Genomic DNA, 27,220 nt, shown 5'->3' on the forward strand with positions numbered 1-27,220 from the left:
TATTTTTACAACGAAAATCTAATTACTGTCTTATTTATTAATTGCTGATTGAACCACAAAATGGAATCAGAGCCATCGTAAGATAATATTTTTAAATTATCACTAAGTAATACATTACAATAATAATAATGTCTATGTAATTATTTCAGAGAGAGTAATTTACTAATAATAACGAAACGTGATCGCCTAAAATTGTTCGTTAAATTGTATTGGAGATCAATAGTTCTGATAACAACTCCAATTATACTAATACCCATAGCATTTATAGGTGCTAATAATGTAAGTAATACCACTAGATAATTACGCATTCCGCAATTTACCCTCGTATTTAGGGTACTGAATGAGAAACCATGAAGCTGGGTTAAATTCCATTGTTAGTCATGAAGGTGTGATGGAAGGCTTGACCCTGACTTCTACTTCAGAACCGTGATATACTTGGAGGTATAGGAACTTGAATTGAAGAAAAAATCCAGAACAAAGTATCAGAAGGATGATGATGATAAGATAGCAACAAAATATTACAAATTAAACTTGTTTGCTAAATGGTTAATCGCTAAGCACGCCTACGTAATAAAATACCAAACCAATTAGTATACTTATGTCACTATTGCAAAGTCCATATTTTTTTAAATAACAATGTACCTATTCCACAGGCTTATAGGTGTTTTTATATATTTCTCATAAGTATAGTTTACTGGGTAAGTGATATCATGCATCCAAGCATAACATCGATGATTCCAATCGGTTTTTATTCATTGATGCATATGATGGAAAAGGAATACGTTACGCAGGTAGGTGTATTTAAAGATGATTTACATCAAACACATTAACTTATTAGTTTTTTAAAAAGCGCCAGATTTTGCGAGATTTAGCGTTATGCACTAAGTTTGCAACACTGACAGTCGCTACTTGGATTATAAACGACCGATCGTTGCACCTCAATACGACCACAAGTCGTCAAGGTTTACCTAGTTTTTACATTCATGCATACAAATTCTCTATCCGTTACGGGGTAGACAGAGCCGGCAGTCTTTATAAGACTAAAAGGCCACGCTCATCTGTTTGACTTATTGTTGGAATTAAGATTTAAATAATAACATATTACTAACCCATCGCATTAAAATTAGTGAGTTCACTTTACACACATACTGTCTTTCTCTTGAATAACCTTTATGTAAAATCTGCACGGAAATAGAAGCAATTAGCACCAACTATATATTTTCTCCGCTACGACACCAACGTGTAAGCTTGCTCTTCATCAACATGGTCCTTTTCCCTTACTCGCCGTTTACAAAATTCATGAGAAAAATATGAAATAGCCTCTAGTACCAGGAACTATGTCATATTATATCCAATTTCTTAGTAGTTTCTAGCCCTCACAAATTTACCTAGTAATAAATTTAACTACCAAGTAGTTTCTTGTCTAGTAAAGTTCGATCTTTTCCAGGCTTACATAAAAAATGAGCTACTGGATTGCCTAGGAATCATGATAGTAGGTGTTGCGATAGAATACAGCCAAGTTCATAAGCGTGCAGCTGTGAAGATTTTGATGACCTTCGGCTGCTCGCACTACAGGTAATCTATACAAATATTATAAAGCTGAAGAGTTTGTTTGTTTGTTTGTTTGAACGCGCTAATCTCAGGAACTACTAGTTCGAATTGAAAAATTCTTTCTTGCGTTGAATAGACTATTTATCGAGGAAGGCTTTAGGCTTTATAACATCACGCTACAACTATAAGGAGCAAAGAAATAATGAAAAATGTGAAAAAAAAACGGGGAAAATTATTCATCCTTGAGGGCTTCAATGATGCCCAAAATAACTATTCATAGTAAGGTGCCCGGTTAAAATGCGTGTGGCGCAAGAAGGCACAGGTTCGAATTCCACCCCGGCCATGTACCATTGACTCTTTTCAAAGTTGTGTACATTAGTTCGAATTGTAACCGATGTTTTGACGGTGAGACAGACAGACAAAACATCGTGAGAATACCTTTCAGGCAACTGGTTGTAATCATGGGAGTCGCTTCGTAAAAAAAAACCTGACTCACCCAGTCCAGGGTCCATGGTCAAAGGCATACCCCGGGCTCCTCCAACATTATTGCAAAAACTCAAAGTCCACGTTCATCTGTATGGCTTGGTATTCAAAAAGTGACAGGTTTGCAGCCTGGGCGATGGGCAAGCAACCTGTCACTATTTGAATCTCAATTCCATCATAAAGCCAAACAGCTGAACGTGGCCTATCAGTCTTTTCAAGACTGTTGGCTCTGTCTACCCCGCAAGGGATATAGACGTGATTATATGTATGTATGTACGTTGCAGCCTATGTTTTTTACCCGACTACGGCGAAGCAAAGAGGGTTATGGTTGTTTACAAATAAATTATTTTATTAATAGATATAATAATTGCAGGTTGAGTTTTTTACTATTTTTCGGCACTATGTTTCTATCGATGTTTGTCACTGACATCTTGGCTTGTGGTCTGATGCTGCCACTTACTAAAGCGATTCTCATGGAACTGGAAAAAGTGAGTATCCTACTTAAACTTACTTACTTAATTTGTGTAAACCGATTCTTACTAATATATGGGAGAATAGAGATAAACAAATAGAGGGAATAAATTTAATTTTTCACAATTGCAGATGGGAATTATCGAAATGTATGAATCAATCGACAAAACGAAGCAAAAGTCCGTATATCATGAACTAAGGTATGTTCAAATTTTAAAACAAAATTTTTATATCAAAGATTCAACGTTCGAGATTAGGTATATATTCAATTAAGGACGTCCTGGTAAAGGGTCAGGCAGGTCAAAAGTACCCGAAACCGCCGAGCTCGCATGAAGAGAGTTATAAATGTGGATGAAACGAAGGAAGTATGCGGAGATCGTGGCAAGTGGAAAGAGGTAGTCTCTGCCTACCCCTCCGGAAAAGAGGCGTGATTTTATGTATGTATGTATGAATTCAACGTGGCAATGCAACCAGCCTTCTGGACACGTTGCCGTAGGCAAAGGATTTAACAGGAACTATACAATTTTTAAATTACAACGAATTTTTTTCTCTTTTTATTATAATAAATAGCTGAGCGTGGCCATTCAATCTTTTCAAGACTGTTGGCTCTGTCTACCCCGCAAGAGATATAGACGTGACATATGTAGGTATATATGTATAATAATGTTTAACTGTATTTTGTAAATAAGACAGATATTAACCTTAATTGAATATCAAAAAGTTATGTATTTGAATAAAAGTAAAGCCTTACAATAAAGGCTAGACGGCCTCTGTGGCGTAGCGGAAGTGTGCTTGTCTGTGACACCGGAGGTCCCGGTCAGGGCATGATGTTAAACGAACTTGTTCTGATTGGCCTGTGTCTTGGATGTTTATCTATAATATAAGTATACATACATACATATGGTCACGTCTATATCCCTTGCGGGGTAGACAGAGTCAACAGCCATAAGTATCTATATATTATAAAAAATATAGTATCTTTGGGTTAGTATCTCGTAACACATGTCTCTTACTTCGATGCTACTCGTAACTCAATCTGTGTATTCTGTCACGTATATATTTATTTATTTTGTACCTACAATGACTGACAACAGAGGAAAGTATTTTAAACACTGTGAATACCATGACATGTAGAATTTAGAGGACAATTCTTTTTTATATATGTATATAAAAACTAATACTCTTTACAGACAACCACGACCTACCGATTTTACCGTATTCTATTTCCTGGGGATAGCTTACTCGTCGTCAATTGGTAAGTAGAATTGTGTAATTAAACCTTTTATAATCTAAGGTTTGTTTGTTTCACGATGTTTTTCTCGCTGTAAGAGCTCAAAATTTCTAAGATATTAGAATTATATAAGCTACTTAAATACTTTAAATTTTTTAGGAGGGATGGCAACTATTATTGGCAGTCACGTGAATCAAATAATGAAATCTTATTTTGAATTGTAAGTACAAAGTTTTAAGTGTTAGGTGTAGATACTAGTAGGATATTGCTTTCACCTCTTTCCTATGAATATCAGGTCTTTTATATTGGGATTCTTCTTCTTCTTCAGCATATGTTCACCCACTAGTGAGTATCTCTCCAATATCTTTCCTTAAAGCTTTATCAAAGTTTTTTTTGGTCCAGGGGTATTCTTTTTTTTCAATTTAATTATTTGAGATTCTTTTATTAGGTGTTAATTCAAGTTTAATCAAGACTATTATCTCTGTCTACCCTAAAAGGAATAACAACGTAGCATATTGTATGTAATTATTACATTTGTGTTAAAAATCACAGAACGAAAGACACTTAGCGATTGAATTTACAAATTGTTTATTTTTCTCAGAATATTTCCTTTAGGACCGAAAATAGAGTTTCCACATTTTATGCTCCTCAACCTTCCGGGGATTCTAATACAAGAAGCCCTTCTGTATTTATGGATGAATTCCTATTTTATGGGAATGTTCAGGTAATATTATCCACATTCTTTTTCCGCAATCTCCTTACTCCATCTTATTATATCGCAGGTTTATTAGATGGCAAAAAGCATAACTGGTCGTATGGTTAAAAGGTTAAGGTTTTAAGGGCTCACAAATTCATACCCGTTCAAACGTTCCACAACATTCGATATTAATCAAATATGAATGTGAGCGAGGGCAGCTCATGCTCCTGGCAACAAAGCGGCGGGATGGCACCGTGTGGTTTTAGTGAATTCAAGCCTCACATAACCCGTCAAAAATGTGCAATTTGTTCCCTTTTAGGCGTATTAAAAAAAAGCGGCAATGTTAAATTTTTAAACTACAAGAATTTGTTTGTTTTTTAATTATTATTTTCTAAAACAGAGCAAATAGTACGATAGCATTAGAGATTGGTATGAGTGAGGAAGAAGCAGCCTATATAAAGACATTGCTGGACATTCAGTACCAACAGCTGGGGAAGATCAAGTTCCACGAAATAGTAAGATTTATGATTAATCAAATTTCTATCGTAACACCCTTATTTTATAACTTTATATCCATTGAAGTTGTTCTTCTAAGCGAGAGCATCGGTGGTCGAATTAAAATTAGTTATTTCAAAGCTTCGGCTATGAACTTAAACAATTACCTATAATTTCTGAATTAAATATCATAGAACATATAACATGATATCATCTGCCGTGTGGTTCCCGGCACCAATACAAAAAAGAATAGGACCACTCCATCTCTTTCTCATGGATGTCGTAAAAGGCGACTAAGGGATAGGCTTACAAACTTGGGATTCTTTTTGAGGCGATGGGTTAGCAACCTGTCACTATTTGAATCTCGATTCTATCATTAAGCCAAATAGCTGAACGTTGCCATTCAGTCTTTTCAAGACTGTTGGCTCTGTCTACCCCGCAAGGGATATAGACGTGACATATGTATGTATGTATATCACAAATGTCTTACGATGAGGGAAAACATCGTGAGGAAATCTGCACATTCAGACAACTGATAATAATACGGGTTACGTTGCAAAGATGACGAAGATTATACGGAAGTCGCTTCGTGTAAAAATCTGACTCACCCAATATGAGGTGAGGATATTACCAAAATTAATAGGTATCAAGAGAAAGAAGAGACTTTCCGAGAAATTTATGGACATAAAGACCAACTTTACACACTTGCTAGAAAGCCTAAATATATTTACCGTGTAGATCTGTATTCTTCTTTTAGGCGATGGGCTAGCAACCTATCACTATTTGAATCTCAATTCCATCTTAAAGCCAAATAGCTGAACGTGGCCTAACAGTCTTTCCAAGACTGTTGGCTCTGTCATCCCCGCAAGGGGTGTAGACGTGATTATATGTAGATATATGTATATAAATAAATAAATATATGTTTGTGTAGATCTGTAGCCTAGTTTTTTGGTAACGGTTTAAAACCATTTTTTTCAGATAGTAGGCGCAGTGGTTGTATTGACTGGCATACTCCAAGTCAGCATGATTGCGGCTCAGTTTAGGCATACGGACCACACGACTTTACACAGGTCAGTTTAGCTACAACGCACTTAGACTTGACAAGAAAGCTTGATAATTGTGTTTCGGCTATGTTACCAGTATTAACTATGTTAGTGCCGTGTGGTTCCCGGCACCAATACAAAAAAGAATAGGATCACTCCATCTCTTTCCCGTGGATGTCGTAAAAGGCGACTAAGGGATAGGCTTACAAACTTGGGATTCTTTTTTAGGCGATGGGCTAGCAACCTGTCAATATTTGAATCTCAATTCTATCATTAAGCCAAATGAATGTGGCCATTCAGTCTTTTCAAGACTATTGGCTCTGTCTACCCCGCAAGGGATATAGACGTGACCATATGTATGTATGTACTATGTTAGTTACGAGCACTGTTAGTTTTCCAAATAAAATGAAATAAAATAAACAGTTATCATAATCTTTCGACAATCTTCCCATGTTTTTAAGAACCCGTGTGCCACATGTCCACGACTATAGTGTTAGGTTAGTGACTGTCGCCTGACGTCTCCGAAACCTAGTTATAACCAAACATCTTTATCTATAACACTAGTTGTGCCTGCGACTTCAACCGCGTGGAATAGTTATTTTGGGCATCATTTAAGCTCTCAAGGACAAATAATTTTCCCCGTTTTTCAACATATTCCGTTTTCTTTGCTCCTTATAGTTGCAGCGTATGTTATATAGCCTACTTTCTATGTTTTATAGCCTAAAGCCATCCTCGATAAATGGTCTATTCAACGCAAAAAGAATTTTTCAATTCGAACCAGTTTTTCCTGAGATTAGTGCGTTCAAACAAACAAACTCTTCAGCTTGACGTGAGGAAAGCGTACGTCTCACAAGACCACGACCGCGAGAGCGAAACATATTCTTCTAAATCCAATAACTATTTTGTAATTTGTTATATTTACTTTTATGGGTTGGCAAATTTTAGCCTAATTTTAGGATAGGCTTCAGAATTAAGTACCAATGTACTTCCGCAGCGTGCAACTAGATTTTCCAACGTATTGTTACCTTTATTTGACCAACATACATACAAACTTAATGGTCACGTTCATGTCCCTTGCGGGGTAGACAGAGCCAACAGTCTTGAAAAAACTGAATGGCCACGTTCAGCTATTTGGCTTAATGATAGAATTGAGATTCAAATAGTGACAGGTTGCTAGCCCGTCGCCTAAAAAAGAATCCAAAGTTTGTAAGCATATCCCTTAGTCGCCTTTTACGACATCCACGGGAAAGAGATGGAGTGGTCCTATTCTTTTTTGTATTGGTGCCGGGAACTACACGGCAATTTTTGACCAACACCTAAAATATTAAATTATTGTATCTATATTTCAGCCACATAAAAACATCAGCACCGTGCCTCATAGGCATTATTTTATTGTTTGCAATACCGACGAAGTTGGACTTTTTGGAGTTCTTCAAAAAACGTGGTAAGAATTACGAGCTTCAAGTTCAACCATTAAGATGTGTAAAATCAGTCCAGTAGGTTTTGAGTTTATTCATAACATACATACATATAAACACGTCTGCATCCCTTGCAGGGTAGACAGAGCGAATAGGCTTGAAAAGACTGATAGGCCACGTTCTGCTGTGCAGCGATCCAAATAGTGACAGGTTGCTAGCCTATTGCCTAAAACAGGAATCTGAAGTTTATAAGCCTATCCCTTACTCGCTTTTTTCTACATCCATGGAAAAGAGATGGAGTGGACCTATTCTTTTCATAATTGGTGCCGGGAACCACACGGCACTATTCGTTACAAACATACAAAAACACTTTTATTTTTCTCTTTTTATTTAGTGTGGATAGAGTATTTGATTTTTATAAATCAATAAAAAAAAACACAAGTAATTCCTAATTTTAGATTCGAACTCGGAGCCGTTACCTCAGCACCAGACCAAGGCTTGCCTGAACTGGGGCCTGCTGAGACGTGAAATACAATGGAGTATTCTGTTCACTATAGGTGTAGTACACTCAACTTACTACGATAAGTCATAAACAATTTGGCATTACTTCTATTTGGTACCTAACTCGCAGTCCCTACCCGTTTTGTGTAGCATACATACATATAATCACGTCTATATCCCTTGCGGGATAGACAGAGCCAACAGTCTTGAAAAGACTGATCGGCCACGTTAAGCTATTTGGCTTAATGATAGAATTGAGATCCAAATAGTGACAGGTTGCTAGAAATTGTAATTTTCTAAAATGCCCAACAAACAGCACAGCATTCAATTATTTGCAGGCGGTAGTTGTTTCGTCTTCGAAGCACTGAAAGACTCTGCCATGACGGTTGAATTTGAAAAGTTCCTGCTTCTGTTCAGCACGTGGTACCCCCCGATGTTCGTGCTGGTTGTCATCATTTTCTGCAAGGTCCTGACCGAATTCGCCAGTAATCCTTGTGTGGTTTATTGCTTAATGCCCAGCATAGCTAAATTGGTGAGTTTATTCAGCGTCTATCTTTCAGGCTATGCCACGGTTAACCTTTATTGAAAACCGGTATGTAAATAAACAAATAGATTATACTTAATGCCTTTATTTTTGTGAACCAAGAAAAATGTAAACAAAACAAAAAATGAAAGGCTATAACGTGCAAAAACGGACAAATAGCTAAATGTTCCATTCAATCTTAGGGTGATGGTTCATTTGTTTTTTTAACCGACTTCAAAAAAAGAGGTTTTCAATTCGATCGTATTTTTTTTTATATTCCAAGTCTTCCACATACATGCCATGAATGTGTTTACAGGCAACACATCACAATCATCGCCCCGCCGTGTCTCCTGGCACGTCGGTAAAACCCGGGCGAAACAAGTAGTTAAGTCAGGTTACAAAAGCGACTCCCGTCTGATGTTTACCCAATTAAGATTTGTTTATTTATTTAAAACTGAATTCCATTCCAATTTTATGCAAAACGGTGATTATACCAAAAAACTTTATGCGATTCACCCAAATCCGCAAATAGACATGAATAATTTTATGTTTCAGGGTGTCATGTGTAATATCAACCCACACTGTCTGATGATGGCCGCCACTCTCTCCTGCGCCCTTCCCTTCCACATGATCACAGGATCTCCTACAAACGCGATGGTAGCAGCTTACGTTTACATACGACCAAGGAAAATGGTAGGAACTTTTACACCCTTATTTTCTGAGGTCTCTTAAGGAAAACAATAATAAAATAATTTGTTTAGACCTACAATCTACTAACTGAGGAGTCTCAAGGGAACCATTATAAAAAAATATAGAATCAAAAAAGTTAAAATCTGTATTTATATGGCATTTTTTCAACGTGCGCATCAGAGGGCTGCGTCAGAATAGAATGATATAATTTTAATTTTTTAATAGTTACTTATTAGGCATTTCAAATTTACGTTACTTAGAGTTCGGGTATTTTTAACTATATTTAAAAATATATGCTTTTCTTTTTGGATTCTTATATGTTAAACTTAAAACCTCATAAAAAACGCTGAAAGTGTACTTTTCTTTCATTATATTTCAGATGTATGCCGGAATAGGTCCAACAGTAACGGCAATATTCGTAATTTGGTTCACAGTAGTCGTGTGGGCGAAAGCTATTTGGACTGATATCCTTTTGAAACCCGATTGGGCGAGGCACAATACTTTTATGACAATAAACAATAATGTATGTGTTTGTGTTTTATTCTTTCTTACTGAAAAATTCTGGTTTTAGAACTGTGACAGCTGAAACAACAACTGAACAACAACATTTCTGTGTCTTAAATACGTGGCTAGATACCTTTCATCTACTCTTTCATCTAAAATTTACTAAATTTATTTGGATGAAACTACACGGCAATGTACCTTACATCAGATATTCTACGAATTCAGCGAAAACTATTGTCTAATAATAACAAATCATTGATGAAATTAAAACCAACGACTTATTAACACTTTTTATTTCCGATAACAATGACAATTTTTTATTTACACTGACCATATGTTTGTGATAAGATATAAATATATCACAATGTTATGGCCATACGCATCACTACACCAACTGCGATGTGAAATGAACGTTGAATGAACAAATCAATATATATAAGGCGTTATGTCAGAATATGTGTATTTTGTGCTGCTGCTAACGAGTTGTTTCTTAAGACAATGTTAAAAAGGAATTTTGCGTACCTATATATTAAGTTAGGTAGTTAGTTACAGGCAAATTTCCAACTAACCTTCGAAATTCAAAACACATAATATACTTTGAATGGTAGATCATTTGGTTTGTCATGCTATAATATTCCATTGGTATAAGTAATTAAAAGTGAAACATCTTTGTAAAACTAGTACAGTCAATAAAATACAGAGCTGTTTTCAGCCAATAAAAATTATCGAAAATGAATTACGTTTAAAATAAAATTCTTGGTAATATCTTCAAAGTTAATGTACTTATTAGTAAACAATTGACAAACAATTTTTTCCCCACTCGTTTTCCTATATTTTTTTTCATAAATTACCGGCGTCCTATACATCACAGCCCTATATATTTACTATGTTTTGACTGTACTATTTTAAAGATCAGTAAGACCGTTAGAAATATTGGCAGTGTTGGTACTACCAATTTTGTTTTAATTATGACATTTTGATAAACTTCCCAAGAATATAAAAACGTTATAATGAGAAACCGATTTGAGACATTTTCCATAAAATTATTAAATAAAACACGATTAAAAATGAGACCTTATCGTAGGAGATAAAATTTTGGTTTTTCTTGTTAGTACAAATCATTTCAGAGGGTATATTAATTACAATTTGTATGGCACAAAAAAAGAACCTCATGCTTAAAGTATTATATAAATATACATACTAAAATGATGTAAAGTCCATCCTGTTATGAAGATTTATACTCACGAGAAATCAATTGCACTCACAAAAAATCATCATATAAATAACTATGGATGCTCCATATTGGATCCTATTTTTGATTGCATAATCAATGTTTCGCATAAAGTTTTTTTTTGCAAATCGCATAAATTTTCATGTAGATAATTATGCGAAAAAAACTTTTATGCGGAACGATAATAATGCCATTAATGGACCATAGGACCCACTATGGACCCAAAATCCTTTTATATTCGTCATCAGATCCAATGAATATAATTATAATAAATGGATTATAATATTATTTCTAGGAACATATTATTATTGGGGCATTTGTTAAGGTAAATATAATAATTCTTGATAAAGTGTATTTTTCTGCCAAAACAAATATGTTTATTTGTTCCATTTATATTTATAAAACCAATTTTCTGTCGGTATATTGTATTTGAAATTTTAATGTTTTTTTTTAATTTACAAAATTGAAACGTTTAGTCAATACGTTTCAATTTTGTAAATTAAAAAAAAAATATTTCGACTTGGCAGTTATAAAAACAAGACTATTTCAATGACTATTTCAAACTAATTATATCAATATGGACAAATTCAAGGTGGACCAAATAATTATTTAATATTCTACCAAGAATCACTTTAATCGCCTTATTGTTTTATAAAAAAAAAACACTTCTCTATTTTTAAACTATGTATATAGCTAAATACTTATAAAAACATATATTCTCAAAATAGAGTATAAAATTATTTCCTCACCCGCATTTTCCTATTATTTACATAATATACAGCTACAGGTTGACTTTCTATTTATTAACACATGCTACATTTCAATATTTTCTTAATACAAAAGATAAAACACAAATTCTAATTTAAAAAAATACCTGTTTAATTTAACATTCAAAGTTAATTATGATTATCATATTTTTATTAAAAATTCTTTACAAATAAAAAGACAACCTGTATGTATGTAATTTACACCGATATTAATATAAATAAACTATACATTTAGCGTAGTACTCAATTTCGTCGCTAAACTATCTTTAAAGTTTTATTCATACGTATATGCTGTATGTGGACATTGTTAATAATATAATATACAAAAATATTTTTTAATTTTATTTTAATATCAATAAATTGCTTTCTAAAAATATCAGATGGAGCTGTATGTTCAAATTTGAGTATAATTTTAAGAACATCTACTACTTTTATCTCTTTCTGGCAATTTTTAATTTTTGTATATGTTTTAAATAATATAATTCAATAGCTTTTATAATAGATAAACGTGTTTAATTTTTTAAAAGTAGTTAGTAATTTTTTTATTATGAACATTTTTTTTATTAATATTTTATTCTAAAAAAACTACCAGATCATTTTTCTAATCTACGCATTTGACGGCGAAATATTGGTCTAATATCATATAGCCCCATATATTGTAGCCATTTTGACTTAAAAAAAACTGCCGGTATAAAACAATATATCAGGCACTTGACACAAGGCTTTGGTATTATTTTTTCATTAATTATAACGCAATTCCCCTCATCTCAGGAGCCATCGGTTTGAAAAATAAAAAATATATAATTAAACTTAGTTAAATAACATAAAAACATTACATTTCATAAAAAAAAAACCATAAATTCTAAATCTGTCAGTAAAAATGCTTAAGGCAGGTGAAATTATAAATAAAAGTGTACCATTGAACACGAAGAAAATATATATATGTAAAATAAACTTAAATGCTTGACAGATATCAAATACATTTAAATATAAGATCCTACGACGGTTATTCGCGCTTAAATGTATGTTCAATATATTGGATACGTTTGCGACCTAAAACGCGACGTGCGTAATACATTTCCATACAAATGGAATTGGTCGCATCGCGTCGCAACATCGTTCAGTTTATTCATATTTTATACTTGATACAATCTTAACGATTTGTCGCAAGCCGTTCCATTTTTAACTTGTCCCAGTCATGCGAATTCTTAACCTAAAAGCTAAACTTTGAGCCAAAAACGAGTTAAATAAAGTAAAGAAAATTAAGTGAGCGATTTGTATGTCTGTAGACAAGAGACAGAGCAGTTTATTTAATAAAAATACAACATACCTTTTACCAATTTTAACAAATAAATATTATTGATTAATAATAACAGGGTTCATGGTAGATCACATAAATTTCAATGACATTATTTAAAAACTGCATATAATTTTTTGGCATAATCATCATTTTGCATAATTTTCATTTTCACATGCAAATCGTATCCGAATCAAAATTAATTATGCAAAACTCAAATTATGCCATTAAAATTATATGTATGTATAGGTACCGCATCTTTTGCTCATAACTTAATATTCCAGTCACCACAATTTGACGAATGAGCAGACAATATCTCCTCTTTATACTTCTTTTGATAAACTTACGTACTTTTTTCAAATTCACTCCTACAGAAAAATCACGAGAGAATTGACTCGTTGAATAAAATGTAAATAAACGAGTTATGACTGAGCTTAGTTATCAATGGGACGACTTCAAATCCAATCTTATGTGTACAGCTACATTTAAATAAATACAGGTTAAATAACTAGTTAGTTGGACCTACGGTTGACGGTTATTATTGTAACACAACTTGATTGATTGAACTCAACTTTTTTGAGAAGAAATTAATTAGTTTTCTTTTGAGTACGGACGGATATTCATGTTATTGAAAATGCAGACACCTATTGAAGTGTGATGAACACATCTTTGTCGTTATTTTATAATATTTTTTTTATTAATTAACAATAATTTCATATCAGAAACCCCATTAATATTTGTATTGAAATACGACCACAAATTACCTAAAAATAACCACGCTAAACTTATGCTGCGTTTACACAAACTTATTAGCTGGCTTAGTTGACTTTTTTAACCCAAATTTTTAGCAAATTTTACTTTCATTATATTATATCAAGCAAATTAATGTCACTAAGTGCAAATAATGTTTTTATACTTTACAAATTCAATATTTTGTCCTCCAACGCTGGTAGTAATTGAAATCTTAATCTATATTAATATGCATTGTTGGGAGCGGAGATAGATTACATCTTTGTGACTCGAATTTTATGGCACACAATAATAAGTTCATATTTACAAAACCCTACATACGTATTTAAAGCATCGTTAAATACAACACTAAATGTCTTAGTTAAAAACAAGTAAGTAAGTAAGTGTGTTTTTAACGCCGCTTCAAATATTTTCAGTCTAACATAATTACCAATTTTTAACAAATCATAATTAACTCGTTAGATTATATGAGTATACATATACATATATACGCAATTACTATCAGTTAAATCACTCAGATTCACGGACGGATCGACTAAAACCTCATCAACTTACCACGCTCACTAAGTCCATGCAAACGCAGCACAGTAACGGCGTCAGGCAGGTCCAACGCAACAATAACCTAGATTAAACCTAAAAAACAGTCCGTGTACAACTTACTATACTATTAACTGTGGCGTTCACCAGGTTCGCTGGTAAGGAACAGTTGAAATTGGAAACTGTGTTAACCAAATCGGCTGTTATATCACAATTCATGGTAATGTTTTTGGCTACAGCTGCCACGGCTGAAGTGCTGACGTCTTCCAGTGGAGGGAAAATGTACGAACCCCATGTGGGGTACGCGCCCCATACGATAAGGGTCGTGATCAGTTTTGGCCCGATGCCACCGACAGCCTGGAAAGTAAAATATTACCTCAGTTCAGATAGACCGTGTGGTTACCGGCACCAATAAAAAAAGGAATAGGATCACTCCGTTTTATTAGAATGGATATTGTAAAAGGCCACTAAGGATGGGCTTACAAACTTGGGATTCTTCTTTTAGGCGATGGGTTAGCAACCTGTCACTATTTGAATCTCAATTCTATCATTAAGCAAAATAGCTGAACGTGGCCATTCAGTCTTTTCAAGACTGTTGGCTCTGTCTACCCCGCAAGGGATATAAACGTGACCATATGTATCGTTGAGTTAGTATCTCGTAACACAAGTCTCGCACTTACTTCGGAGCCAACTCAATCCGTGTAATTTGTCCCGTATATATATATACATACATATGGTCACGTCTATATCCCTTGCGGGGTAGACAGAGCCAACAGTCTTGAAAAGACTGAAAGGCCACGTTCAGCTATTTGGCTTAATGATAGAATTGAGATTCAAATAGTGACAGGTTGCTAGCCAATCGAGTCGAAAAAAGAGTCCCAAGTTTGTAAGCCTATCCCTTAGTCGCCTTTTACGACATCCATGGGAAAGAGATGGAGTGGTCCTATTCTTTTTTTTTATTGGTGCCGGGAACCACTATATATATATATATATGTATATATATACATATACATTTCTTTACTTACCATCTTAGAAGTGGGTATGCTGGCGACTCCCGCGACAATGGCGTTGGGTGGAGTTCCCACCGGCATGTGGAAGGCCATGGAGCAGGCCAGCGTGGCGGGGATCATCAGGTAGCGCGGGTCGATTTCTAAACGGCGTGACTGTGGAACACAAAAATAATATTATATAAGTTATACATAAGTTAGTTATATATAAGTTATACATAATATTTTATTATCTTCAAACATTTATTTATCTTGCTCTGCGCCAACGCCGATCTCCTGTTTGGTTTCCTTCCACCCAAAGGTTGACTGGAAGAGATTGCTTTAGCGATAAGTCCGCCTTTGTACCATCTATATCTGCTTTGTGTTGTTTTGTATGTTTTACTCTTATGGTGCAATAAAGAGTTTTATCTATCTATCTAACTATTTAAGACCTTGTTGTACTCATATTATGCAAATAAAAGTTTGAATTTTAATTAATAATATAGAAATCAAATATTGTTTTTGTTTTTTTCTTTTTTTTTTCAGATAAAAACAAACAGGGAAATAAAAAATAATAATTACCTATAGGTTTCAATATTCACTGAAAATTACACATACATATAGTCACGTCTATATCCCTAGACAGAGCCAACAGTCATTAAAAGACTGATAGGCCACGTTCGGCTGTGTTGCTTAATAATATATTATATACTATTCAAATAGGTTTCCCTTCACTTTGACAAGTTGCCCATCACCTTAAAGAAGAATGTAACATTTCAATACAATGTACATTGTTCAGAAATAAATGAAATGAAATGAAATCCCAATTTTAAGCTTATTCTGAAGTCGCCTTTTACGAAATCCATGGAAAAGAGATGGAGTGGTCCTATTCATTTTTATATTGGTGGCGGGAACCACACAAATTCTGGCAAATTCTTTCCACACAAAGGTGGCGCTAAATTAGTCGCATTTTGTTGTTGGCGCTAAATTCGTCGCATTTTGTTGATGGCGCTAAATTAGTCGCATTTTGTTGATGGCGCTAAATTCATCGCATTTTGTTGATGGCGCTAAATTCGTCGCATTTTGTTGATGGCGCTAAATTCGTCGCATTTTGTAGGTGGCGTTACATTCGTCGCATTTTATAATTGGTGCTAACTTCATCCATTTTTTATGCCATCTATCATTAAACTCGTCGCATTTTATTGTTAGCGCTAAATTAACGCGATCGTACCTGACATTAAAACCTATCATCATCAACCATATAAATCCAAACTCACCATATTAGCCAGCACAGGCAATATGAGGTTAGCAATAGCCACATTAGATGTGAACTCGGTGATGAACTGCGTCACCAGCACCACCACGAGCAGCACCAGCCAGTGGGGGAGACCCTGGAGGCCGTTGAGAGACTGGCCGATCTTGTCCGAGAGTCCCGTGGTCTTGCTGCCTTCGGCCAGGGCGAAGCCCCCGCCTGGATGAAAGAGGTAGTTAAGACTATAGATACCTGTTATTGATTAATTCAAACATTCAAATTCAATATTTCTATTATTAACTAGCGACCCGCCCCGGCTTCGCACGGGTGCAAAATTATACATACATATGATCACGTCTATATCCCTTGCGGGGTAGACAGAGCCTACGGTCTTGTAAAGACTGATAGGCCACGTTCAGCTATTTGGCTTTAAGATAGGATTGAGATTCAAATAGTGAGTGACAGGTTGCTAGCCCATCGCCTAAAAGAAGAATCCCAAGTTTGTAAGCCTACCCCTTAGTCGGCTTTTACGACATCTATGGGAGGGTAATGGAGTGGTCCAATTCTTTTTTGTATTGGTACCACACGGCACAAATCAATTAAAATGAAAATAATTTATTTATTTAAACTTCATTGCACAAAATACAAATGTATAGCACAATTGGCGGACGTAATTCTAGAAGCATTTTATCTACCAGTCAACCATTGGGTCTGACAGAGTACTTTATGTGGTTTTTATTTGTTTTTTTGGACTAACCAAGTAAGAACAGAAGTCCCCACGGCACTTTGTCCTTCAGGATACCCCAAGTGACGATGCCGGGAGACGGTTTGGTTGCAACAAGCTCTTCATCTGAAAAAAAAAAACATAAAAAAAATTAAAAATCTTAGATACATACATATGTTCACTTCTATATCCCTTGCGGGGTAGACAGAGCCGACAGTCTTGAAAGGACTGAATGGCCACGTTCAGCTATTTGGCTTAATGATAGAATTGAGATTCAAATAGTGACAGGTTATATAAACGTCACAGGAGATTTTTTTGCCGTGTGGTTCCCGGAACCAATACAAAAAAGAATAGGACCACACTCCATCTCTTTCCCATGGATGTCGTAAAAGGCGACTAAGGGATAGGCTTACAAACTTGCGATCCTTTTTTTAGTGCGATGGTCTAGCAACCTGTCACTATTTGAATCTCAATTCCATCATTAAGCCAAACAGCTGAACGTGGATTATCACTCTTTTCAAGCCTGTTGGCCCTGTCTACCCCGCAAGGGATACAGACGTGACCATGTGTATGTATGTATGTTTATTAGGACAAAAAAGCACGTGTGTACTTACAAGAAGCTGACGCCGAGAAGAATTTGACAAAATCCATTGACATTGGAATGATGAACATCAGCACCACGATGAACATGGATGTGACGCCGTCTTTGACCTTCCTGCCGGGACAAAATAACATTATGCACTTTTGTCTTTAGCTATAGACTAGCTGACCCGGCAAACGCTGTTTTGCCAATTATCCTACTACTATTATAAAGGCGAAAGTTTGTATGGATGTTTGTTACTCTTTCACGCAAAAACTACTGAACCGATTACCATGAAATTTGGTATGTAGGTAGCTGAAGACCCAGAATAACACATAGGCTACTTTTTATCCCAGAGTTCCCGCGGGATTGATAGGGTTTCCATGCGGACGAAGTCGCGGGCGGCCTCTAGTTTTTATATATTATTACGGAACCCAATTTTTTCCAAAATAAAATATAGTCTATGTTACTCGTGGATAAAGCTACAGCTTTCGAATGGTGAAAGAATTTTTAAAATCGGTCCAGTAGTTTTTGAGCCTATTCATTACAACCAAACAAACAAACAAACAAACAAAGTTTTCCTCCTTATAATATTAGTGTAGATATGGTAAGACGTACCAACTTAAATATCTTATATATGTATGTGGGTTGTGAACGTTTTTTTTTTTTATTTAAATTGTTTCGTTGTTATTGTGAGGACTGGCAATTTTTATTTTAGAAAAAAAAAATGTCAAAGAGTAAAGATTGGACATTGAAGTTGTAAGATGAAAAAACCTATTAAAGAAACTGAAGGAAATATTTGTTTTACTAAATCCAACTGAGTAATCCCAAATTACACAGATTGAGTTCGCAGCCTCGAAGTAAGTTCGAGACTTGTGTTACGAGATACTAACTCAACGATACTAAACTACTTCTACTACTAAACTTACAGCTAGGCTTTTCGAGAGTAACAGTTCTGCCTACTCCGTAATGGATTCATTATTGATGAGATTGTATTATTAGGATCAAGAATATGTGCCGCGTGGTTAATGACACTTTCGAATAGAACCATTGAACCATCTACATTTGTTGTGACATTGTTGTTCTTCAAAAATAATTATCTGTCATATTACACACATACGTTTATATCATTTGCGGTGAAAACAGAGCCTACAATCTCGAAAAGACTTGTAATTTATTCAGCTAGCCCGTCGCTTACAAGAGGAATGCCAAGTTTATAAGCCTATCCCTTAGTCGCATTTTACGACATCCATGGGAAAGAGACGGAGTGGTCCCATTCTTTTTTTTATTTGATGCCGGGAACCACACGGCACAATGATAGATGTCAAATTCATTTATATTCAAGAGGGAACCCATTGTTTCTTTTTATAACCGGACCAAAATAAGAGGAGTTATAACTTACATTGTGGTCATGACGTCAGCCCACCCGGGTATGAAGCCAGGCTTCCTGAAAATGTACAGGAACACAGCCAGGATGAACAGCAGACCGGACGACTGGAAAAGTGAGGAGATTTTCATTAGATAAATATAAATAAATTTAAAGTTTAATTTAAAATAATTATGCTAATGTTGATGAATGAGTTATGAATGTGGATGAAGCGAAGGAAGTATGCAGAGATCGTGGCGAGTGGAAAGACGTAGTCTCTGCCTACCCCTCCGGGAAAGAGGCGTGATTTTATGTTTGTATGTATGTATGCTAATATTGTCCGTCAGGCTAAAATGATAGATTGCTAGATAATGCTTCTAGAATTGAGTCCGTCTATTATTCTATAGCCATTTATATTATACAATAGCATTTAAATAAATTAATTATCTCATTCATAATGTGGCGACATCTCTATGCCACAAGTTATAACAGCCAATCACGCGACGCCATTAGCCAATAACAGCGAAGAGTCTAAATCGCGCAAGCAAAGATTTCACGGATTGGAGGATTATAGATCCAATAAGGGTAAGGCTTACCTGCAAAGGTTTTAGAGGTCAACCTGTCTCACCCTTCCTAGGATCCATGGTCAAAGGCATACCCTGGGCTGTTCTCCAAAGAAAGGGGCCAAAGCCAGGAGGAAGAAAAGAAAGAAGAGAAGCAAACGCAAGGTAAGCAAACAAAATAAAAATACCTTTTCATGGAATGTTACGGGCCCTAGATTCCTGTACTGTTCCTTGATGACCTTCAAAGTGTTCCTTGACCCTGATGTTGCCAGGTTCACTTTCCTTGCGGCTTCACTGTTGGGCCTGTGGAAAGAAAGAAGTTTAAATTATAAATATTACTGTAAAAAAATATAATTGGCTGAAGTGACTACCCTGGGGGACACCAGTTTAAGAAATTCTATTTATTAAGAAACAAACTTAGATCGCGTTTTTTATCAACATCATCATCATGGTGGGCTTTTGAAGATCCAGTCTTGGATAAAGGCCTCTTCCCTTTTCTTTCACTCTTGGCGATTTTGTGCCCGGCTTATGGATAAGATTTACGACATCAGTTACTGGTGTCTGATGTCGCAAATCGCCTACCCAGGTTTGTGGAGATCTGCCGCGCCCTCTGGCGTCAGCTCTCGATTCAGTCGGAACGCGGTTGTAGTCGCTAGGCATCCGTGCCACAGTATGCATACTTCTTATTCGGACACCTTTACCGTTCACCTATCGCCTCTCTAATCACTTATAGAATATGGGACCCTTATTTGTAGAGAAGGGAACCCAAAATTATCCTAACGTGGAAGATCCATTTTAAAAGGGATACGAATATTAATATCATACGTATATTTTTTATTTATTGAAAAGTAACCAACAGTTTTACAAAAACAATGTTAATACTCTCGATAATGTCAATTACAGATTTTTCTCATTTATATTCTAGAGTTATACTGTAATGTGCCGTTTGAATAGCATTTTGAAAAAGCAAATTGAATTTGAATTTGAAAAATCTTATAACTACCTGAACATGCCCATAAAGGTGACCTGCAGAGCCACCCAGACAAGGAGTTGCATGAGCAGCATGGGTGGCATGCTGTACATCATGAACCAGAAGAAGTTCACGGTTTGGGCGTACTCGGGGAATTCTCTGGAACGAAAACATAAAATTATATTAATTATCACAAAAAAAAATCTATAATTTACTAGACGGTAAAACATAAAAACTTTGTAGAATTTTCTTTGTGTAGTTTTACTCAATTCTTTAAGTAAAGATTTCAATTCATCAAACAATTTCTTTTAGAGTAAGCTGCATTAAAAAAAAATATTTACTTATTCAAAACTTCAATTTTAAGTAATAGGGGAACCCATAATATAAACAACACACAAAAGTATCCTCTAACGCGGTGAAAGTGTTCCAGTGAGGTGCCTTATAGATAAAGGAACCCTTTAGAGTGTGGGACCCAAAACTTGTACTTACGAGTCAAAGATTCCTTTGAAAGCGGAGTTGGTAGCGGTGCCGACAAGGGTTCCGCACCCGCCCAGGGTGGAAGCGAAGGCTATGCTCAGGTAGTAGCATATTGTTATGTCGCTTGGCATTGGAGCCCTGAGGGAAAAGAAGAAAATATTTAGAATCACCGCATGTATTTAAGTCTACATTTTGTTTTATTCTTATAAAAAAAATCAATTAAGTTATGAATATTCATAATCTATCTATTATTATATTTGCCGTGTCTTTAATTTTGTTTAAGGTGTAAGATTATAATCACTTACAACATTACACAAGGAATTCTTTGATCTGCCTCTTCGGTGTACAAACCAATCACTTGGAACTATTTCTAAAAGTACGTAAGTATGTATCATTTTAGACACAAATAAAATATAATAATAAGACCAAACTTAATTAAAATTAAAAAAAACCTGGCTTTTGCACAATGGGTTAAGCTAAAAACATATTCTTAACATCAAATCATCAATATAGAGAATATCATGGCGCTTTCACTCTAGTATATTCACCGATATTCGGTCTTCCTTCACCGCTTTTAACTTCCACAACTCAAACAATTTAAATCAAATATGTCTAAGAACACTTGCACGCAAATGACCTTTAATCCATAAAAAAACTAAATTGAAATCGCTTCATCTGCTTGTGAGCTATAATGCCAGAGACAGACAGATACGTCAAACTTATAACACTTCCGTCGGGGGTCAAAAAGAGTCTACTCACTCTTCCTCGCTTCCTTTCTTTTCTTCCTTCCCGTTCTCCGGATTCTTCTTTCTGTTAGTGTACACATCGCCCAGACCTTGCTGTAATTAAAAAAAATCATATACATAACGTACGTATATTTTGTACTTACATATATAGGTACCATGACGCCTGTTTCTCATTGGGGTAAGCAGAAACTATGGTTTTCCACTTGCTACGATCCTTACAGACCTCTCCCGCTTCGTCAACACTCATTACTTTTGTACTTAACATCGTATTATTGTGAAACTTATTTAACTAAAGGAGATCCCTTGTTAACAAAATGGGCGAAAGGTTCCACTTAAAAACGGGACTTTTAAAGTACATTTCGGAGACGAAGTTACCTTAAATGCTGTGTATATTAGCTACTTGGTATCGTTTAAGAATTAGGACATTACCTAGTTCTAGCGCCGCTTACACCCAGTTCTAATAGCTTTATTGTATATCCCTAGAGAACGGGACCCTAAAGTGTAGTTTATAGAAACCTAAACTGTAGAATACAGAATCTAATTTATTAGTATTTGTATGTATTCTATATAGGTATTTATTCTGTGAGCATTGTATTATGTTTAAACATTTATATATCTTGATCTGCGCCAACGCCAATCTCCTGTTTGGTTTCTTCCCACCCAAAGGTTGACTGGAAGAGATTGCATTAGCGATAAGTCCGCTTTTGTACCATCTCTGTCTGTTTCGTGCTGTTTTGTATGTTTCACTCTTATGGTGCAATAAAGCGTTTTCTATCTTATTACTTTTATACGATAACATTCGGAAAATCAAATTAAACTAATACGATTTAGAGGTTTAGAATGTGTCGTATAATTGATCTGAAATAGACTATGGAACCCTACTTATTAGAGCACGGGTACCTAATGTAGAGTACATTAATTCATATAGTCACGTCTATATGCCTTGCGGGGTAGACAGAGCCAACAGCCTTGAAGAGACTTGTAAGCCACGTTCAGCTGTTTGGCTTTGTGACAGAGTACATGGGACCCAAAATCGACATCCCTTCTTACCTGTTCCAAAACTTCCAAAATGGCCTCCACAATGGGCACCATCATGGTGGTCGCGGCCGCGTTGGACACCCACATGGATATGAACATGGTCACAAAGGTCAGGCCAAAGTTCAATCTGGAAATAAACATTCAAGTTCGTTATGTTAGTCTTAAACATTTGGGAGTCCTCAATTAAGCATCTTTGCTCAGAGATAGATTTTTAAAATCGTTTTAGACAATTCGAATTTTTCTTAAAAAAAAGTATAGTAGATATTTTTTTTAAATTACTATCTTTTAGTTAAATATTTTCGCGCAAGTCTTTTCCGTGTCCAGTATTCCCATCGTGGGGAACAGCACGATGGGGGAGCATGGGATGGAGGTGCTTGTAACTAACTGACTGACCCACTCCTGGATAGTTCACTCTCTGACGACCAGACGACGAACTCAACAGACTAATATCAAGCCTCTTTCGCGGAGTGGTAGGCAAAGACAAAAAAATCCACTTGCCACTGTCCCTGCGTATTTCACTTGCTTCATCCACATTCATAGAACTTTTAATTCCACCATCATCTCAAGTGTGCCTCTGGGTGATCCTTAGCTGTATTTTTTTAAAAGACTAGGTTCCTCCACATTAGGTAATTCGACGAGATAAATATAAATAAATAAAATAAAAATATACGGGACAAATTACACTAATTGAGTTAGCCTCGAAGTAATTTCGAGACTTGTGTTAAGAGTAATAATAAATACTTATATAAATAAACATCCAAGACCCAGGCCAATGAGAAAAAAATCTTTTCTCATCGTGCTCTGGCCGGGATTAGAACCCGGGACCTCCGGAGTCACAGACAATCGTACTACCGCTGCGCCGCAGAGGCCGAGATGTCTGGTCACGCATAGCTTCTGTTTGCATACATCGGGGTACATCAGAACTTAGCCGAGGATCGTAAAATGTACTTAAGACGCTTAGTAAATGTAAGAGAATAGTTCTGCACACCTTCTATGAGAGCAGCCGACCACCTGAACGGTCCACAAGGCGACCCTCTTCGGCAGCTTCGAGTGCTGGACCCCGGCGGCTATCATCAGCCCGCCCATGAACATCATGTTGGTCTCCTTCATGTACGCGGCGCAGGTCTTGTCCGAGTCCAAGATCCCCATCGTGGGGAACAGCACGATGGGCAGCATGGAGGTGACCGGCAGTGGAAGGAGTTCCAAAACCCAGTACACCGCCATTATTAACACCACGTACATGCATCTGAATGCCTGAAAATACATACATACATATGGTCACGTTATATCCCTTGCGGGGTAGACAGAGTTCGAGACTTGTGTTACGAGATACTAACTCAACGATACTATATTTTATAATAAATACTTATATGGATAAACATCCAAGACCCAGGCCAATCAGAGAAAGTTCTTTCTCCTCATGCCCTGACCGGGATTCGAACCCTCCGGTGTCACAGACAAGCGTACTACCGCTGCGCCACAGAGGCCGTCAAAACTAATGTGTACATAACAGAGTCTGGATGAGTATTACACGTCCTACTCGAATATGCAATTATGAAGGTTTCATCGCGACGTTATCTCTCGCCGATAAGAGCATCGGTTAGCATAAAATCATTGGTATATATCGGCAATAACATATGAAACAAAACAAGGCGCTCTCGAAAAAAAAAACAAATCTATTCTCTATATGAAATTAGTAAGAAAAAAATAACTTACCCTCCCCTCTTGCAAGATAGGTATCGGCAAAAGCAATACAGGCGTCAACACCACCAGCATAGACTTCCAGTATATCGAGAAGAAGAGGCTGAAACGTTGCCATGGCGACGCGCTGGACCTACTTCTGGAAAAAAAATAGGTCGTGCCGCTGGAAGAGAGAACAAACACACACATTATTGCAACCTGTTGTCGCCGGCTGTTAGTTGGCTGAAAAGCGGAACAACTGATAAAATGTAAAAGGAAAGAAGTATTTCGTTCATAGATTTTAAAGAGTGCATGCATCTTGCATGAAATGATTCGTGAATGTGCAATAGTAAGTTTATAATCCTGTGGCGTTTTTAGGTAAGAGATGAGATATAATTTTAAAATCCTTATAATCAACATATATTACGTTGATAGAGAAGACTACCTATACTCATATTAGGACTATTTTTAAGATATTATGTGGGCGTGGGTTTAGCTATAGACACGAGATCCAGCAAGAAGCTGCCAGAGGATATTGAGCTGCTTGGTGAGCGCTGTAGTAGTCCAAAAGCGAAGACCATAGTAATAAAATATGGAGGTATATGCTTTCGTTAAAAAGGAATTAACTTATTGCCTATTAAATATAGCTTACTCTTAAATTGGGGATATAACAATTTAGTAATTCGGCGTAATTAAAAGATTTGCTACGACCTAACTTTTAAATTAAAATACAAACGTAAAAAACACGCCGTGTTCCAGGAATGATAGGCAGAGACTACACCTTTTCACATGCCGCGATCTTTAATTTCGCGAACAAGCTCATTACTCTTGTCAGGATAAGGCTAAGTTAATAATTTAAATCATTCGAAATTGTAATTACAATTTATTGCGTAAATTTATTTAAACTAAAGAAGCTGAAGATTTATCAATAATTTTCTTTACGGTAATTTTCCTGCGAAAATATTTCAGAAAAATCAATAATTTCTTTTTTGTATACTTCTTTCCTTACTGAAAAATAAACAACATTATGGAAATTTTATCCCAAATTTGAATATACATAAAATTTCCAAATAAGATAAAGTGTCAATAATTCTTTATTTTTAAGTTTTAATAAAGCATGGTAAAATTCATGATTAAAAAGATTTATTGACACTGCCATGCAGAAAAGAAATAGAAATAAATTAACTTATTTATCCTATCAAAAGATGAAAAATCAAGATAAAATATTAAAAAAATACACATCACAAATAGTGCAAAATTTTCGTAAAAATGTGAGTAACACACCAAATAATTGTAGTGAAAAAAAAATTGAAAAAAAAAAAAACGAAACTGCATGTGTTTTTTTGAAACGCAAAAAATGTAATAGGAAATGTGATAGTTTAAACACCTGTTTTAAAACTACAAATGTGTATTGTCTAAATTACAAGACAGACATATTTTCTAATGTATTCTAAAGTATTTATGTCTGACCCAGAAAAAAAATATGGTGCATGTGCATTTGATTGCACAATTCATATTTGTGGTTGCCGCAGAAGCAATTTTTATAAGTGAGAAAAAAAAAGTTACTTATTTATAAGTAATGAAGAAGATAAATTGCTTCATTTGCATTTTTGAAATATACACTTTGCCTACGAAATTGTGCAGCAAAAAAGAAGGCTTTTTGTTCTAAGTATTACTAAACAATACTTAAATGTCTTTGAGGGACTGTTGGCTCTGTCTACCTCGTAAGGAATAAAAACATGATTATATGTATGATTCTTTGGTGGTCAAAATAATACTGCAAGCAGAACAAATAGTTTTCATTCATGAGTTAGGCTCAGATTATAGATCAAGGAGTAATGCTTCATTAACAAGATGCATAGGATAACATTATCTAAGAAGTACGAAAAATCCAAAGACTCCATACAGCAAATTTCATGTACGCTATTAAGGTCTGGTAGGCTGTGTGAAATTATTTGTGCACATAAAACCATGCAAAAAAAATGTGTAAACAGGTTCTAAGGATGCATTCTCATTGCATTGCCATTCAGCGACTTACAAACGTTAGTACCGGGCAACAGGTATTTATGTGTGTTTACCCTAAAGCCCCCTATACTCTGGAAAAAATCACACTCATTTATAAAAAAAAAAATATAAATATTAGAGTGTGTAATTTATAGGAGATTTTGTAACTGTACACTGATGATGTGATTTCCTGTAAAGTGTTTATTTTATAAAAGTTTTAATCATGTGTATTGCCCACATGGCTTTTAATTTTGTGTATGGGTATATTGATTTTTCTCACAGAAAAATTATAAATGTATATATTTACCGATTTTCCTCGACTCCATTAATCCCGTTTTCAACTGTTGTAGACATTTTTGTTGATATTTAATGTTGATATACCGCCAAATTAATAATATTCACGTGGAATATTTTATGGTCGCACACATTCTTCGCTGTGCCTGGAAACAATATAAACAATAAAATTATGTTAAAGTAAACGTCCCATAATTTCTAGCTAGAGTTTAAATTCAGAAATAAAATATTTCATTCATTAATAATATGTAACACTTCTATTAAAATTAAACCAAACGTACAGAACAAACAAACTCGTGAAATTTATTGATTTGAAAGAACATGTACCTGCGTGAAGTAGGTAGGTACACC

The 27,220-nt window shown here is 35.4% G+C and overlaps 2 protein-coding genes across 2 annotated transcripts in view; one reads left to right on the forward strand and one right to left on the reverse strand.

The window, feature by feature from the left end:
• The first annotated feature begins 60 nt into the window (after positions 1-60).
• On the forward strand, positions 61-11,095 carry LOC106129844 (protein I'm not dead yet). The gene is made up of 17 exons (XM_060950852.1): positions 61-77; positions 150-279; positions 654-791; positions 1,448-1,575; positions 2,408-2,522; positions 2,638-2,705; positions 3,696-3,760; positions 3,896-3,956; positions 4,338-4,460; positions 4,834-4,948; positions 5,907-5,998; positions 7,321-7,415; positions 7,848-7,946; positions 8,229-8,422; positions 8,969-9,106; positions 9,483-9,626; positions 11,087-11,095. The coding sequence occupies exons 1-17, from the start codon at positions 61-63 to the stop codon at positions 11,093-11,095; spliced, it is 1,731 nt and encodes a 576-aa protein (XP_060806835.1).
• LOC106129961 (protein I'm not dead yet) overlaps positions 10,669-27,220 on the reverse strand; it is a 43,128-nt gene continuing 26,576 nt past the window's right edge. Inside the window, exons 2-15 of the mRNA XM_013328684.2 lie at positions 26,883-27,015; positions 24,608-24,755; positions 23,880-24,145; positions 22,904-23,018; positions 21,867-21,946; positions 21,120-21,245; positions 20,664-20,789; positions 19,849-19,963; positions 19,134-19,225; positions 17,766-17,866; positions 17,185-17,277; positions 16,453-16,646; positions 15,215-15,352; positions 10,669-14,546 (exon numbers count right to left, since the gene is read on the reverse strand). Of these exons, the coding sequence (XP_013184138.2) occupies positions 14,286-14,546; positions 15,215-15,352; positions 16,453-16,646; positions 17,185-17,277; positions 17,766-17,866; positions 19,134-19,225; positions 19,849-19,963; positions 20,664-20,789; positions 21,120-21,245; positions 21,867-21,946; positions 22,904-23,018; positions 23,880-24,145; positions 24,608-24,755; positions 26,883-26,929 (1,902 nt within the window). The 5' untranslated portion in view covers positions 26,930-27,015 and the 3' untranslated portion in view covers positions 10,669-14,285. The remainder of the gene's footprint in view (positions 14,547-15,214; positions 15,353-16,452; positions 16,647-17,184; positions 17,278-17,765; positions 17,867-19,133; positions 19,226-19,848; positions 19,964-20,663; positions 20,790-21,119; positions 21,246-21,866; positions 21,947-22,903; positions 23,019-23,879; positions 24,146-24,607; positions 24,756-26,882; positions 27,016-27,220) is intronic.

This window comes from Amyelois transitella, chromosome 22, assembly GCF_032362555.1.
Source record: "Amyelois transitella isolate CPQ chromosome 22, ilAmyTran1.1, whole genome shotgun sequence".
NCBI classification, from domain to species: domain Eukaryota; kingdom Metazoa; phylum Arthropoda; class Insecta; order Lepidoptera; family Pyralidae; genus Amyelois; species Amyelois transitella.